The sequence below is a fragment of the Callospermophilus lateralis genome, chromosome 5 (genome assembly GCF_048772815.1).
Source record: "Callospermophilus lateralis isolate mCalLat2 chromosome 5, mCalLat2.hap1, whole genome shotgun sequence".
NCBI classification, from domain to species: Eukaryota; Metazoa; Chordata; class Mammalia; order Rodentia; family Sciuridae; genus Callospermophilus; species Callospermophilus lateralis.
In genome coordinates this window covers 71805617-71817969 of record NC_135309.1, presented here as the reverse complement: position 1 = coordinate 71817969, position 12353 = coordinate 71805617, and the positions used below count along the sequence as shown (strand labels likewise).

Sequence of the window (12353 nt, the reverse complement as noted above, 5' to 3'; positions counted from 1 at the left end):
AATATATTGTATTCTAGTTAGAATCCAATTTGTATGGATGTCCATGATGGTGGGATCCACTGTGTTGTTTTCATATATGTACATGGGAAAATAATGTCAGACTCATTCTACTGTATTTCCTTTTCCTATCCCCCTCCATGCCTTCTGTCTCCCACTGTGTAATCTACTGAACTTCTGTTCATCCCCTCACTCCTTTATTGTTGTGGGTTAGCTTCTACATATCAGAGAAAACATTCAACCTTTGGGTTTTTTTGGAGATTGGCTTATTTTACTTAGCATTATAGTTTCCAGATCCATCGATTTTCTGGCAAATGTCATAAATCATCTTTCTTTATGGTTGAGTAATAATCCATTGTGCATACATACCACAATTTATTCATTCATCTGTTGAAGGGCACCTAGGTTGATTCCATAGCTTAGCTATTATGAATTGAGTTGCTATAAACATTGATGTGATTACATCACTATAGTATGTTGATTTTAAATCCTTTGAATATATATATACAGGAGTGGGATAACTGGGTCAAATGGTGGTTCCATTCCATGTTTTCTGAGGAATCTCTATACTGTTTTCCAGAGTGGTTGCACCAATATGCAGTACCACCAGTTTCTTAACTCATGTGTTTTATAAAAGAGAATGAATTATTGAGTCTTTCTCTGTGTGCTAGGTTAGGAAGAGCAAAACATACTTCAGCTGCCGTCTCAGGATTCTCTTTATGATTTGAGTCTCTAAAAGGTTCTTAAGGATTTTCCAGTCTGAATTTTTTTCTGTGTTCTGCTTCCACTTCCGTGTACCTTAGCTTGGTGGCCTTAAAAATTGTGATGGCTTCCTTATCTATTTTAAAGTATCTAAGAAAGTTGGGATGCTACTAGAAAGTGAGATTGACACTTAAAAAATAAAATGTGTCAACTTTTATTAACATCTGTATAAAAGACACAGTGTCTAATGCCATACTAAAGGTCATTGGAGAAAACCAATAAAATGTCAAACAAAATATTTCCATTTGTAACTGGCATTTAAGAAATAGGCAGTTGCATGCTTTAACATAGAATCCCAAGATACCATTTTAGTGGTATATCCATGTGGAGTATTCTGAAGGCTCCACAAGTGGGAGATTGGAGAAGCTGGCTCTACAAAACAACCATCTCTTGCACTCAAACTCTAGAACGGTAGTCATTTTTATTTATTGGGTATGCTGAAAATTTCAACTAGAAACAACCCAATCTTGGACTACTTCGATATTCTTTTGTATAGCGTTTTCATGAAGTTTAATACTTCAGATGATGATAATTTGTAAGAGGTGGATAATAAGATAATCTCAATTCCTGGGATCTTTCCAGTGTTAATTTAAAGGATATTTTTCCAGTGTTGTATTTGGTAGCATTTTTCATATAAGAAACAGTGCAATAGCATGAGAGATATTTCACTCACTCTGCAGGGTTCAGATGTGCAATCACTTTACAAAGGAACACTACTGATATTGTGTGAGAAAATGTCATCTGGCAGAAATATGATTATCATGACAGATCAAAATTTCTTATCAAAATTAGATAGATGTTTAAAATTATTTTTTACATAAGGGGGAGAAATTATCACTAAATTCACAGAGCCATTGCAAGCAAACTTTCCAGGGATCTAGAAATTCTGAGATCATCATCAGGTATAAAATAAGTTCGGGGTGGAGACCAGTGTTAGAGTACAATAGACCTCAGTGATTTCATGTTGCAAGGCAAAATATTATTTCTGAGGTCTGCAGATGTATCTTAGTGGTGAGGGCTTGCCTAGCACACATGAGGCCCTGGGTCAATTCCCGGTGTCACAAAAATATGTATATATTATTTCTTTGGTGTCTTTGAATATTGACATTATATTTTGTGACCTAGAGAATGATGGTGTAATAGGAAAGGAACAGACTAACATTCAGACAACCTCATTTCTTTTCCTGAGATAGTGGAAATGAGATTCAGGTAATATTTCTAAAAGGAAATTATTGAAACTCTTTTAGATAAAGAGATGTATTTGGAGATAAGTACGAATTGCATCTTCTTTAAAACAAATCTCAGCATTATTAATGTTCTTTGGAGGAAAAAAAACAAATTAACCATCTTGAAGAAAGTAGAAAAGTGGGTTGAAACCTTAGGAGAAAAAAAAGGGGACATTATCCACTATATTACAAATGGCTAAGTATGTAAAACAACTGTACTCTATGATGGCTTATGCCAAGTTTGTTGCAGTCATCTTTGTATCACTAAATACATATTTGAATATTGTGGAACGGTTAGAGCCACAGAAAAATATTTATGTACTAAATATACGTGATTTTCCTAAAAGCCTGAAAAGATGAGATAAAGCGTGTCTGAAATTATGGTTTAAAACATTATTAAATATATACACGAACCTACATAGTTTCAGTTAGACACAATGCTCCTACACAATGGTTAAACTGGGACAGCACAGGGTGCAGTTTCGTCCTGTGGACTCTGGGCGCCGCTGTTGTCCAAAGAGGAGAGCTTGGAGCTCACCATCTCCTCGCGCAACCGCAGCGCGCTTTCCAGAGCAGCAATATGTGACTCTTCAGTGCCAGCCATTACACCGCTACTTCCTACGGAAAAGAAGAATATTTTTTTCTGGACTGGATCTGGAACTAAGAGTCCTTTCGGAGCTCCGAATATCTGCAATACGGAGATCATTCGTACTCCAGAGTCTCCTGACTGGTGAGCAAGCAGAGGGGAGCAAGAGGGATGGGGAGCGGCGCTGCGGAGAGGGGCCAGACTCACAGGCGGTCAGTGCTCCTTCCCTTCCTACTGTCTTTGTTCTGCCGGGCGCTCTCTGAGCAGATCCGCTACAGGATTCCCGAGGAAATGCCCATGGGCTCGGTAGTGGGGAACCTCGCCAAGGACCTAGGGTTCCGTGTCCTGGAGTTACCGACTCGAAAACTGCGTATCAGTTCGGAGAAGTCTTACTTCACTGTGAGCTCAGAGACAGGGGAACTGCTTGTGAGCGGCAGGCTAGACAGGGAGCAGATATGTGGGAGGCAGCCAGTTTGTGCTCTGGAATTTGAGGCTGTTGCTGAAAATCCACTGAACTTTTACCACGTGAGCGTGGAGATTGAGGACATTAATGACCACGCGCCAAAATTTGCGCATGTTTTCTTTGATCTGCAAATAAGTGAGTCTGCTCAGCCAGGCACACGATTTATATTAGGATCGGCCCACGATGCAGACATAGGTACCAATGCACTACAGAATTACCAGCTTAGTCCCAATGAATATTTCTCACTCGTGAGTAAAGAGAAATCAGATGGCAGTAAATACCCGGAGATGGTATTGAAGACATCTTTAGACCGGGAAAAGCAGAAATCCTACCACTTGACATTGACTGCTTTGGACTTCGGGGAGCCACCTCTCAGCAGCACTGCACAGATACAAGTCCTAGTGACTGATGCCAATGATAACCCTCCAGTGTTCAGCCAAGAGATATATAGGGTAAGCCTCCCAGAAAACGTACGTCCAGGAACCACTGTGCTTCAGGTGACTGCTACCGACCAGGATGAAGGTGTCAATGCCGAAATCACTTTCTCTTTCAGTGAAGCTGGCCTGAGACCTGAGTTTGACCTGAATTCTAATACTGGGGAAATTATTATTATAAATACATTAGATTTTGAAGAGATCAAAGAATATTCTTTTGTTTTGGAAGCAAAGGACGGTGGAGGAATGATTGCACAATGTACAGTGGAGATAGAAGTCCTAGATGAAAATGACAATGTCCCAGAAGTGATATTCCAATCTCTACCCAACCTAATTATGGAGGACTGTGAGCTAGGTACACTAGTTGCTTTGCTTAAAATCCGTGACAAGGATTCTGGTCACAATGGAGAAGTTATTTGTAAATTAGAAGGTGATACTCCATTTAAAATACTCACTTCTTCAAGAAATACATATAAGTTAGTGACGGAAAGGGTTCTAGACCGCGAGAAGAACCCAGAGTACAACATAACCATCACAGCCACTGACCGGGGTAAGCCGCCTCTCTCTTCCAGCTCTAGTGTCACTCTACACATTGGTGATGTAAACGACAATGCTCCAGTTTTCCAACAGGCCTCCTATGTAGTCTACATAGCAGAAAACAACCCTCCTGGAGCCTCCATCGCTCAAGTTAGCGCCTCCGATCCAGACCTGGGGCCCAACGGCCAAGTCTCCTACTCCATCGCGGCCAGCGACCTGGAGCCTCGGGCATTGTTATCCTACGTGTCTGTGAGCGAACAGAGCGGCGTGGTGTTCGCGCAGCGAGCCTTCGACCACGAGCAGCTGCGATCCTTTGAGCTGATTCTGCAGGCTAGTGACCATGGTTCCCCCGCGCTCAGCGCCAACGTGAGCCTGCGCGTGTTGGTAGGCGACCGCAACGACAACGCGCCGCGGGTGCTCTACCCCGCGCTGGCGCCCGATGGCTCAGCGCTCTTCGACACTGTGCCGCGTGCCGCGGAGCCCGGCTACCTGGTCACCAAGGTGGTGGCGGTGGACGCTGACTCTGGACACAATGCCTGGTTGTCCTACCACGTGCTGCAGGCCAGCGATCCCGGACTCTTCAGCCTGGGGCTGCGCACTGGCGAGGTGCGCACTGCTCGCGCCTTGGGCGACAGGGACGCGGCCCGCCAGCGCCTGCTGGTCGCTGTGCGTGATGGTGGCCAGCCGCCTCTTTCGGCCACCGCCACGCTGCATCTGGTCTTCGCGGACAGCCTTCAGGAGGCACTGCCAGACCTCAGTGACCGCCCTTTGCCCCCTGACCCCCAGGCGGAGCTACAGTTCTACCTGGTGGTGGCCTTGGCCTTGATCTCAGTGCTCTTCCTCCTGGCAGTGATTTTGGCTATTGCCCTGCGCCTGAGGCACTCCTCCAGCAATGAGGCTTGGGGCTGCTTTCAACCTGGTCTGTGCGCCAAGCCTGGACCTGTGATTCAGCCCAACTACAGTGAGGGAACTCTGCCTTATTCCTATAATCTCTGCGTTGCACATACGGGAAAGACAGAGTTTAATTTCCTACAAAGTAATGATCCACTGAGTTCGGGACAAGATATACTCTGCAGTGAGTCACCAGGAACTTTGTTTCCACTTTGTAATTCCAGTGAGTCAACCTCCCATCAGGTAAGTTTCCATTGATCATGACCTAGTATTCATTTTCTACTCAATTCTCCATGTTCACAGGAAAATCACAATTTTCTATCTTGTGAGAAAGTTGTAGTGAGAGGCAGGTAGTGAACTAAATAAGAGAACATTTGCCTAACTTTCAGGCCTTTGAAGAGAACATTTGCCTAACTTTCGGGCCTTTGGTTCAATCTCTAGAACAGCCAAAAAATAAATAAATAAAAAGAGTGGTCAGTTAAAAAGCTTTCATTCAGTTCTTCAAAGGATGAGCCAAGCAAGAGCAATTATATAGCTTATAGGTGTGTCTTACCAAGCTCAGGTTTACAAAGCTGTCAATGTGTGGTTTAACTACCAAGTGAAAACCTTAGACAAGTAGTAACTTATTAACTCTTCCCTAAGAAGTTAGTGGATTTATCCATAAGGTTTTCTTCCTGTAGGTTAATATTGTATACAATGAATACATTTTTAACTTGGAAATGCTATAATATAGAAATAGTCATTTTAATAAACCCTTAAAGTAAAACTAGATATTTTATTCGATATTTTAGCTATGGTTTCCTTTCCTATGGCATCTGTTGTTTTATTTCTTATGTTTACTTTCTTCTCGAATAAGGAGTCAATCTGGGCTTTTATTCCAAGGACCCCTTCTAATTTTATGTATTGTGTATGTGGGGTGTGTGTGTGTGTGCGCACGAGCGAGCATAACCATTTACTTAGCAGAAGGTTCATTATGCTTGCTTATCAAAAGATTGAAAGCAGATTTTTCTTACCTGTGGCATAGGGTGTTCAGGGCCACTCTGTATTGAAGCCCATTCAGTAGTTTCCATCAAAGAAAAGACAAACAATGCTTTGCCTCTGTTGTTCCTCTCTTACACACTTCTAATATATAATGCTAAACTGTCTTTTTTCAGCCCTAAACTAACTTGCCCAATGGTCTTCTAATCATTCTAGTACATTTTGAATAGGAGTAGCTTTGAATGCTTCAAATTTTTAGACAGTGTGCCAATCTGATTTGAATATTAAAATAGTACATTGTCTCAACTATTTGTTAGGTATCCTTTAGCAACTCACCAGTTAATAGCTACTTTAAAAAATACTGAAGGAAAGAGAATTTTTGTAGTAGCACTTATTGTTTGGCTTCTTAGTGATACTTATGTGTTTCTTACTTTCTAGTGTTGTTTTTATAAAACAATCTAAAACCAACTTTGGAATATTTGTCTACCTTAAAAATTAGTCTGCTTTAAAATACAATCTTCTCTCTGGATAAAGAGGTGGAATGGAGATTTGCTTTTGGTTGTATATTCATTTGTACTTTTCAAGGATTTTCTATTCATTAAAATATAAAGATTAAAAATTAAAATAAATATTTTAAATGAAACAGTACGACAATATAATCTCTGATAAAATATGAATTGCAAAAGGATTTCCTGGTAAAGTTTCACAATGTTAATTTGAAAACAAGTATCAATGTGTAATCAAAATAGCATTTAGAAAGAAAACTTAAAAGCAACAACTCTCTAGGAAGCTAGTATAATGATTAATTTTATACCAAATAAAACAACTTCTGAATCAATCTTCAATAGGTCTGTTTGAGCCTAAAAATTAAGTCATTTTCAGTGAACAACTGAAGTTGTCACTTATTGGATAACATATATTGAAGACACTTACAGTAAAGCTTAAGACACAGTGTGAACAATTATTGTATTTCTTTTAAGAGGAGCAAATATATTCCACGAAAGCGAGTAATTTAATATAAGGCTATTCCAAAAATCAATCATTTAATGCTTTCTAAAACCTTCACCCCCACTTTCTCCTACACTCTTTGACAATCTCTTTTAAAATATGCATTTAGAGACAAATTAACTAAATTCAAAACAAAGTATAAAAAGCAACTAGTATTTTTTTTTTCCTCACTATTACATATCTAAGTAATCTGTATCTAAGTGCAGTAACTGCTTAGGACTCCAAGCGCCGCTGTTCACTTACTGGGAGAGAATTGCAACCGGAAGGCCATCTGATGTTCCGTGCTCACACATCACAAAGACTGGCAGCTCCCAAAACCAACTGCTGGGCTGCAGCGAAATTCAGTCCTAAATTTAGGGCTTCCCTAAATTTTCTGTAACATTAAGATCTCCACGACTTCCCCAAAAAGGTAAACAAGACACATATGCCCCGGGAATATTCTGAAAGGATCCTGTAGCGAAAGGACAATGGCGATTCCAAAGAATCACCAAGGACGTGGCGAGCTGGTCCTGCTGTGCACACTCCTGGCGATATTGTGGGAGCTCGGGACAGCACTGATTAGCTACTCAGTTCCAGAAGAGGTGGACAAAGGCACCTTGGTGGGCAACGTCTCCAAGGACCTGGGACTGGAACCCTGGGAACTGGCAGATCGCGGAGTCCGAATTGTCTCCAGAGGTAGGACGCAGCTTTTCTCTTTGAATCCACAAAGCGGCAGCCTAATCACTGCGGGCAGGATAGACCGGGAGGAGCTCTGCGCCCAGAGCGCGCGGTGTCTTGTAAATATTAACATCCTCGTTGAGGATGGAGGAGAACTCTTTGGGGTAGAAATAGAAATAACTGATATTAACGATAATAACCCAAAATTCCATGTTGACGATCTGGAAGTAAAAATTAATGAAATCGCTGCTCCTGGAGCTCGGTACCCACTCCCAGAAGCCATTGACCCGGATGTGGGCGTGAACTCCCTGCAGAGTTACCAGCTCAGCCCCAGTCACCACTTCTCCCTGGACGTGCAAACGCGAGACGATGGAACCTTAAACCCGGAGCTAGTGCTGGAGCACACTCTGGACCGAGAAGAAGAGGCTGTTCACCACCTGGTCCTCACCGCCTCGGATGGCGGCGACCCACGTCGCTCTAGCACAGTGCGCATCCAGGTGACAGTGCTGGATACAAACGACAATGCCCCAGTGTTTGCTCAACCGATTTACAGAGCCAAAGTCCTTGAGAACGTGCGACCAGGCACCCTATTGCTTATAGTAAGAGCTAGCGACCCGGATGAGGGAGCCAACGGAAAAGTGGCATATAAATTCCGGAAAATAAATGAAAAACAATCTCCCATATTCCAGCTTAATGAAAATACTGGGGAAATATTTGTAGCAAAAAGTCTAGATTATGAAGAATGCTCATTTTATGAAATGGAAATACAGGCTGAAGATGTGGGAGCACTTCTTGGGAGGACCAAAGTGCTAATTATGGTGGAAGATGTAAATGATAATAGACCCGAAGTGATCATCACGTCTTTGTTTAACCCAGTATTGGAAAATTCTCTTCCTGGTACGGTAATTGCCTTCTTGAATGTGCATGACCAAGACTCTGGAAAGAATGGTCAAGTTGTTTGTTACACACATGATAATTTACCTTTTAAATTAGAAAAGTCAATAGATAATTATTATAGATTGGTTACATGGAAATATTTGGACCGAGAAAAAGAGTCTACTTACAATATCACAGTGACAGCATCAGACCTAGGATCCCCACCTCTGTCTACTGAAACTTATATCACCCTGATTGTGGCAGACACCAACGACAATGCACCCATTTTCCCTCATGCCTCGTACTCAGCTTATATTCCAGAGAACAATCTGAAAGGAGCCTCTATTTTCTCATTGACTGCACATGACCCTGACAGCCAGGAAAATGCACAGGTCACTTATTCTGTGACTGAAGACACCATCCAGGGAGCACCCTTGTCCTCCTATGTCTCCATCAACTCCAACACTGGTGTCCTGTATGCATTGCGCTCCTTTGATTATGAGCAGATCCAAGACTTGCAGTTACTGGTAATTGCCAGTGACAGTGGAGACCCATCACTTAGCAGCAATGTGTCACTAAGCCTGTATGTGCTAGACCAGAATGACAACGTGCCTGAGATCCTGTACCCAACCCTCCCCACTGATGGCTCCACTGGTGTGGAGCTGGCTCCCCGCTCAGCAGAGCTTGGATATCTGGTGACCAAAGTGGTGGCAGTGGACAGAGACTCAGGACAGAATGCCTGGCTGTCCTACCGCCTGCTCAAGGCCAGTGAGCCAGGACTCTTCTCAGTGGGGTTGCACACTGGTGAGGTGCGCACAGCAAGAATCCTGCTGGATAGAGATGCATTCAAGCAGAGTCTCATAGTAACTGTCCAGGACCATGGCCAGCCTCCCCTCTCAGCCACAGTCACACTTACTGTGGCAGTGGCCAACAGCATTCCTGAAGTCTTGGCAGACTTGAGCAGCGTCAGGACGCCTGGGGTCTCAGATGATTCAGACCTCACACTCCACCTGGTGGTGGCAGTGGCTGTTGTCTCCTGTGTCTTCCTTGCTTTTGTCATTGTGCTGCTGGCACTCAGACTTCAGCGTTGGCAAAAATCTCGAATGCTCCAGGCCTCTGGAGGTGGACTGACAGGTGTGCACCCCTCACAATTTGTGGGCATTGATGGGATACAAGCTTTTCTTCAGGCCTATTCCCACGAGGTCTCCCTCACTGCAGGCTCTCAAACAAGCCATGTTATCTTTCCTCAGCCTAACTATGCAGATATGCTCATTAGCCAAGAGAGCTATGAGAAAAATGATTCTTTGTTAACACCCATAGATTTTCATGAGTGTAAAGATGAAGTTGCTCAGGTGAGTTCAGTTCTTTTTTTACTTTTATATTTCAAAAGAATTTTACTTTATTTAAATGTATGCATTTTGAGACGTTTTGAAGATGGTTGAAGGTAACTTTTAAGGCATGCCACCAAGTTTGGGGTATGTGGTGATATTACAAAATTGAACTCTGAGGCTGGGATATGGATTAGTGGTAGAGTATTTGTCTAGCCTCTATGAGTCCTCAGGTTCTTCATTCCCAACATCACATACACACACACACACACACACACACACACACACACACAATTGAACTTGAATGTCATAAGTTGTTTAATTTGCTTTCAATTGTTCAACCTTCATTTGCTTTCAATTGTTCAATCTTTTTATTCCTTTCACTTTATCACTCCAGTTAAGAATTAGTTAGCCACCTACACACAGTTAATATATTCTAAGATAGATATATATATATATAATATATATATATATATATATATATATATATATATATATATATATATAATGATTGTCTTTAACCTATACCTAGACTCTTGAAGATTTCTTCACTTTGAATATCTTTTGAACTCTGATTCTGCATCTGGGCCCATCAAGGCTTTACTACTTCTTACTGTAATTAAAACATAAACACATCTGACAGGGTAGATCTTGGTGGGAGGTAAGACTGATTCATAAATGTTAAGTGTTTGGTAATAGTCACCCTTTCCTGAGTCTATACCAATGGAAATATGGAATCTAAAGCCTGGGATGAGCCTTTTCCAAAAGTCAAAGAACTAAAAGTGAAAGCATCAAAATCAAATCTGAAATAAAAGATTCCTTTAAACTACAGAAAGTGGATTTTGTAAAATACAGAAGAACATATTTCAATAGAGTTCTAATGAGCTTTTTAGGTTGTATTTCCATATAAAATGATGATAGCTTGAGAATGTTGATTTTAAAAACAAAAGGTTCTTGTACACAAATTAAAAATGATTCCATCTGGACTAAACATCTTCTATATTCCTTCTTATAGCATAAAAAACCTAAGCCCTGATTTGATCATAAGATGTAGATGTGATGAATCTTTTTTTTTTTTTTAGAAGTGCTGGAGATTAAACCCAGATCCTTGTACATGCTACAAAAGAGCTCTACATCCCCAGCCCAAGATAAATCTTTTGTTATTGTTATTTAAAAAGCTATTTTCCTATGGTTATGCAGCGTTCCATCCTGTGTCACATATATATCAAGGTGGGAGTTAACTTCCTACCCTCTGTAGCATCTGGGTCCACAGTGATTTGATGAGACAACTATATTACTGACATTTTGCAATTTAATAAAGGGTAAGGAAAGTTGTCCTTATAGAAAAAAAACCCTTGCTTTCCTTAAAGATGTTGTTTTAAAACATTGAACAAAGGGAGTAATAGGTTAGAAAAATGTCACTAATTTCAGTAAATTTATGTAAATAAACTTACTATGAATTAAATTTCTCCTTCTGAAATAATTACTTTAGTATCATGCAGGTACATGGATAAGGAAATAATGCAGTCTGTTAGAATATCCCTTTGTGACTTTATAATGCAGAGTAGTTCCCTCAGTAAATTTTAATAATGAATTAATGGCCCATCCAAGTGGTGCATGCCTGCAATCCCAGTTGCTCAGGAGGCTGAGGCAAAAGGCCTGCAAGTTTGAGGCCAGCCTCAGCAAATTAATGAGACTTTGTCTCAAAATAAAAAATAAAAATAGGGGGTGGGGTTGTAGAGTGCTCACCTAGCATGTGTGAGGAACTGGGTTCGATCCTTAGCATTACATAAAAATAAAATAGATATTGTGTCCACCTATAATTAAAAAATAAATGTTAAAAAATAAAAATAGCTGGATGTAGCTCAGTGATAGAGGATCCCTGAGTTTAATCTCTAGTGCCCCCCAAAACAAATGAATCACAACTTTGCAAAATTAGTTTTCAAAAGTATTGCTATTCCTGAATATATATGTATATGATATGAAACAGTACCAATTGCCTAAAATGGAGAATCATGGGAATCGATGCAAGAAGAAAAAAAATAGTTTCAACATATTATAGCTACAGAAGAAAAATGAATTTGTAAAATCAGTAGACTTTAAAGTCTGAGGGCAAGATCCCTGCCTTATTCATTATTGTATTGTAACTCACAAGGACAATACTTGGCTTTAGATAAGAATTCAATATATGTGGAATGATCTAAGAATGGAGATATACAATGTGCTGCTTCCAACCATTTGAAAACAAGAGGAAAGATACTTGAAAGAGGGCTTTACAATATGTGGTAAATATATTGACATAAATGGCTGGGGTTGTGGCTCAGTGGTAGAGCGCCTGGCTAGCATGTGGGGTTAGATTCTCGGCACCACATAAAAATAAATAAACAAAATAAAAGGATTATTTGTGTGTGTATATGTATATGTATATATACATATATACATTTAAAACGGCTTATTTGGACAGTTATACTACTGGTTAAACTGAAACAGCACGGCTGCAGTTTCGTCCTGTGGACTCTGGGCGCCGCTGTTGTCCAAAGAGGAGAGCTTGGAGCTCACCATCTCCTCGCGCAACCGCAGCGCGCTTTCCAGAGCAGCAATATGTGACTC

At 40.9% G+C, this 12353-nt stretch overlaps 2 protein-coding genes across 2 annotated transcripts; both read left to right on the top strand.

Moving 5' to 3' along the window:
* Positions 1–2574: 2574 nt before the first annotated feature.
* LOC143400417 (protocadherin gamma-B4-like) lies at positions 2575–7339 on the top strand. The gene is made up of 2 exons (XM_076857650.2): positions 2575–5139; positions 7292–7339. Exons 1-2 carry the CDS (start codon positions 2743–2745, stop codon positions 7337–7339), a joined length of 2445 nt encoding a protein of 814 aa, XP_076713765.2. The 5' UTR covers positions 2575–2742.
* A 10-nt stretch (positions 7340–7349) lies between these two features.
* On the top strand, positions 7350–10779 carry LOC143400416 (protocadherin gamma-A8-like). The gene is made up of 2 exons (XM_076857649.2): positions 7350–9767; positions 10759–10779. The coding sequence occupies exons 1-2, from the start codon at positions 7350–7352 to the stop codon at positions 10777–10779; spliced, it is 2439 nt and encodes an 812-aa protein (XP_076713764.2).
* Positions 10780–12353: the final 1574 nt, after the last annotated feature.

Bases quoted from the DNA above. Each gene is read 5' to 3' on its own strand.
- LOC143400416 (XM_076857649.2), top strand. From the start codon at position 7,350: ATGGCGATTCCAAAGAATCACCAAGGACGTGGCGAGCTGGTCCTGCTG. The intron at 9,768-10,758 runs GTGAGTTCAGTT...TCCTTCTTATAG, and splicing joins GTAAAGATGAAGTTGCTCAG to CATAAAAAACCTAAGCCCTG.
- LOC143400417 (XM_076857650.2), top strand. From the start codon at position 2,743: ATGGGGAGCGGCGCTGCGGAGAGGGGCCAGACTCACAGGCGGTCAGTG. The intron at 5,140-7,291 runs GTAAGTTTCCAT...TTCCCCAAAAAG, and splicing joins GTGAGTCAACCTCCCATCAG to GTAAACAAGACACATATGCC.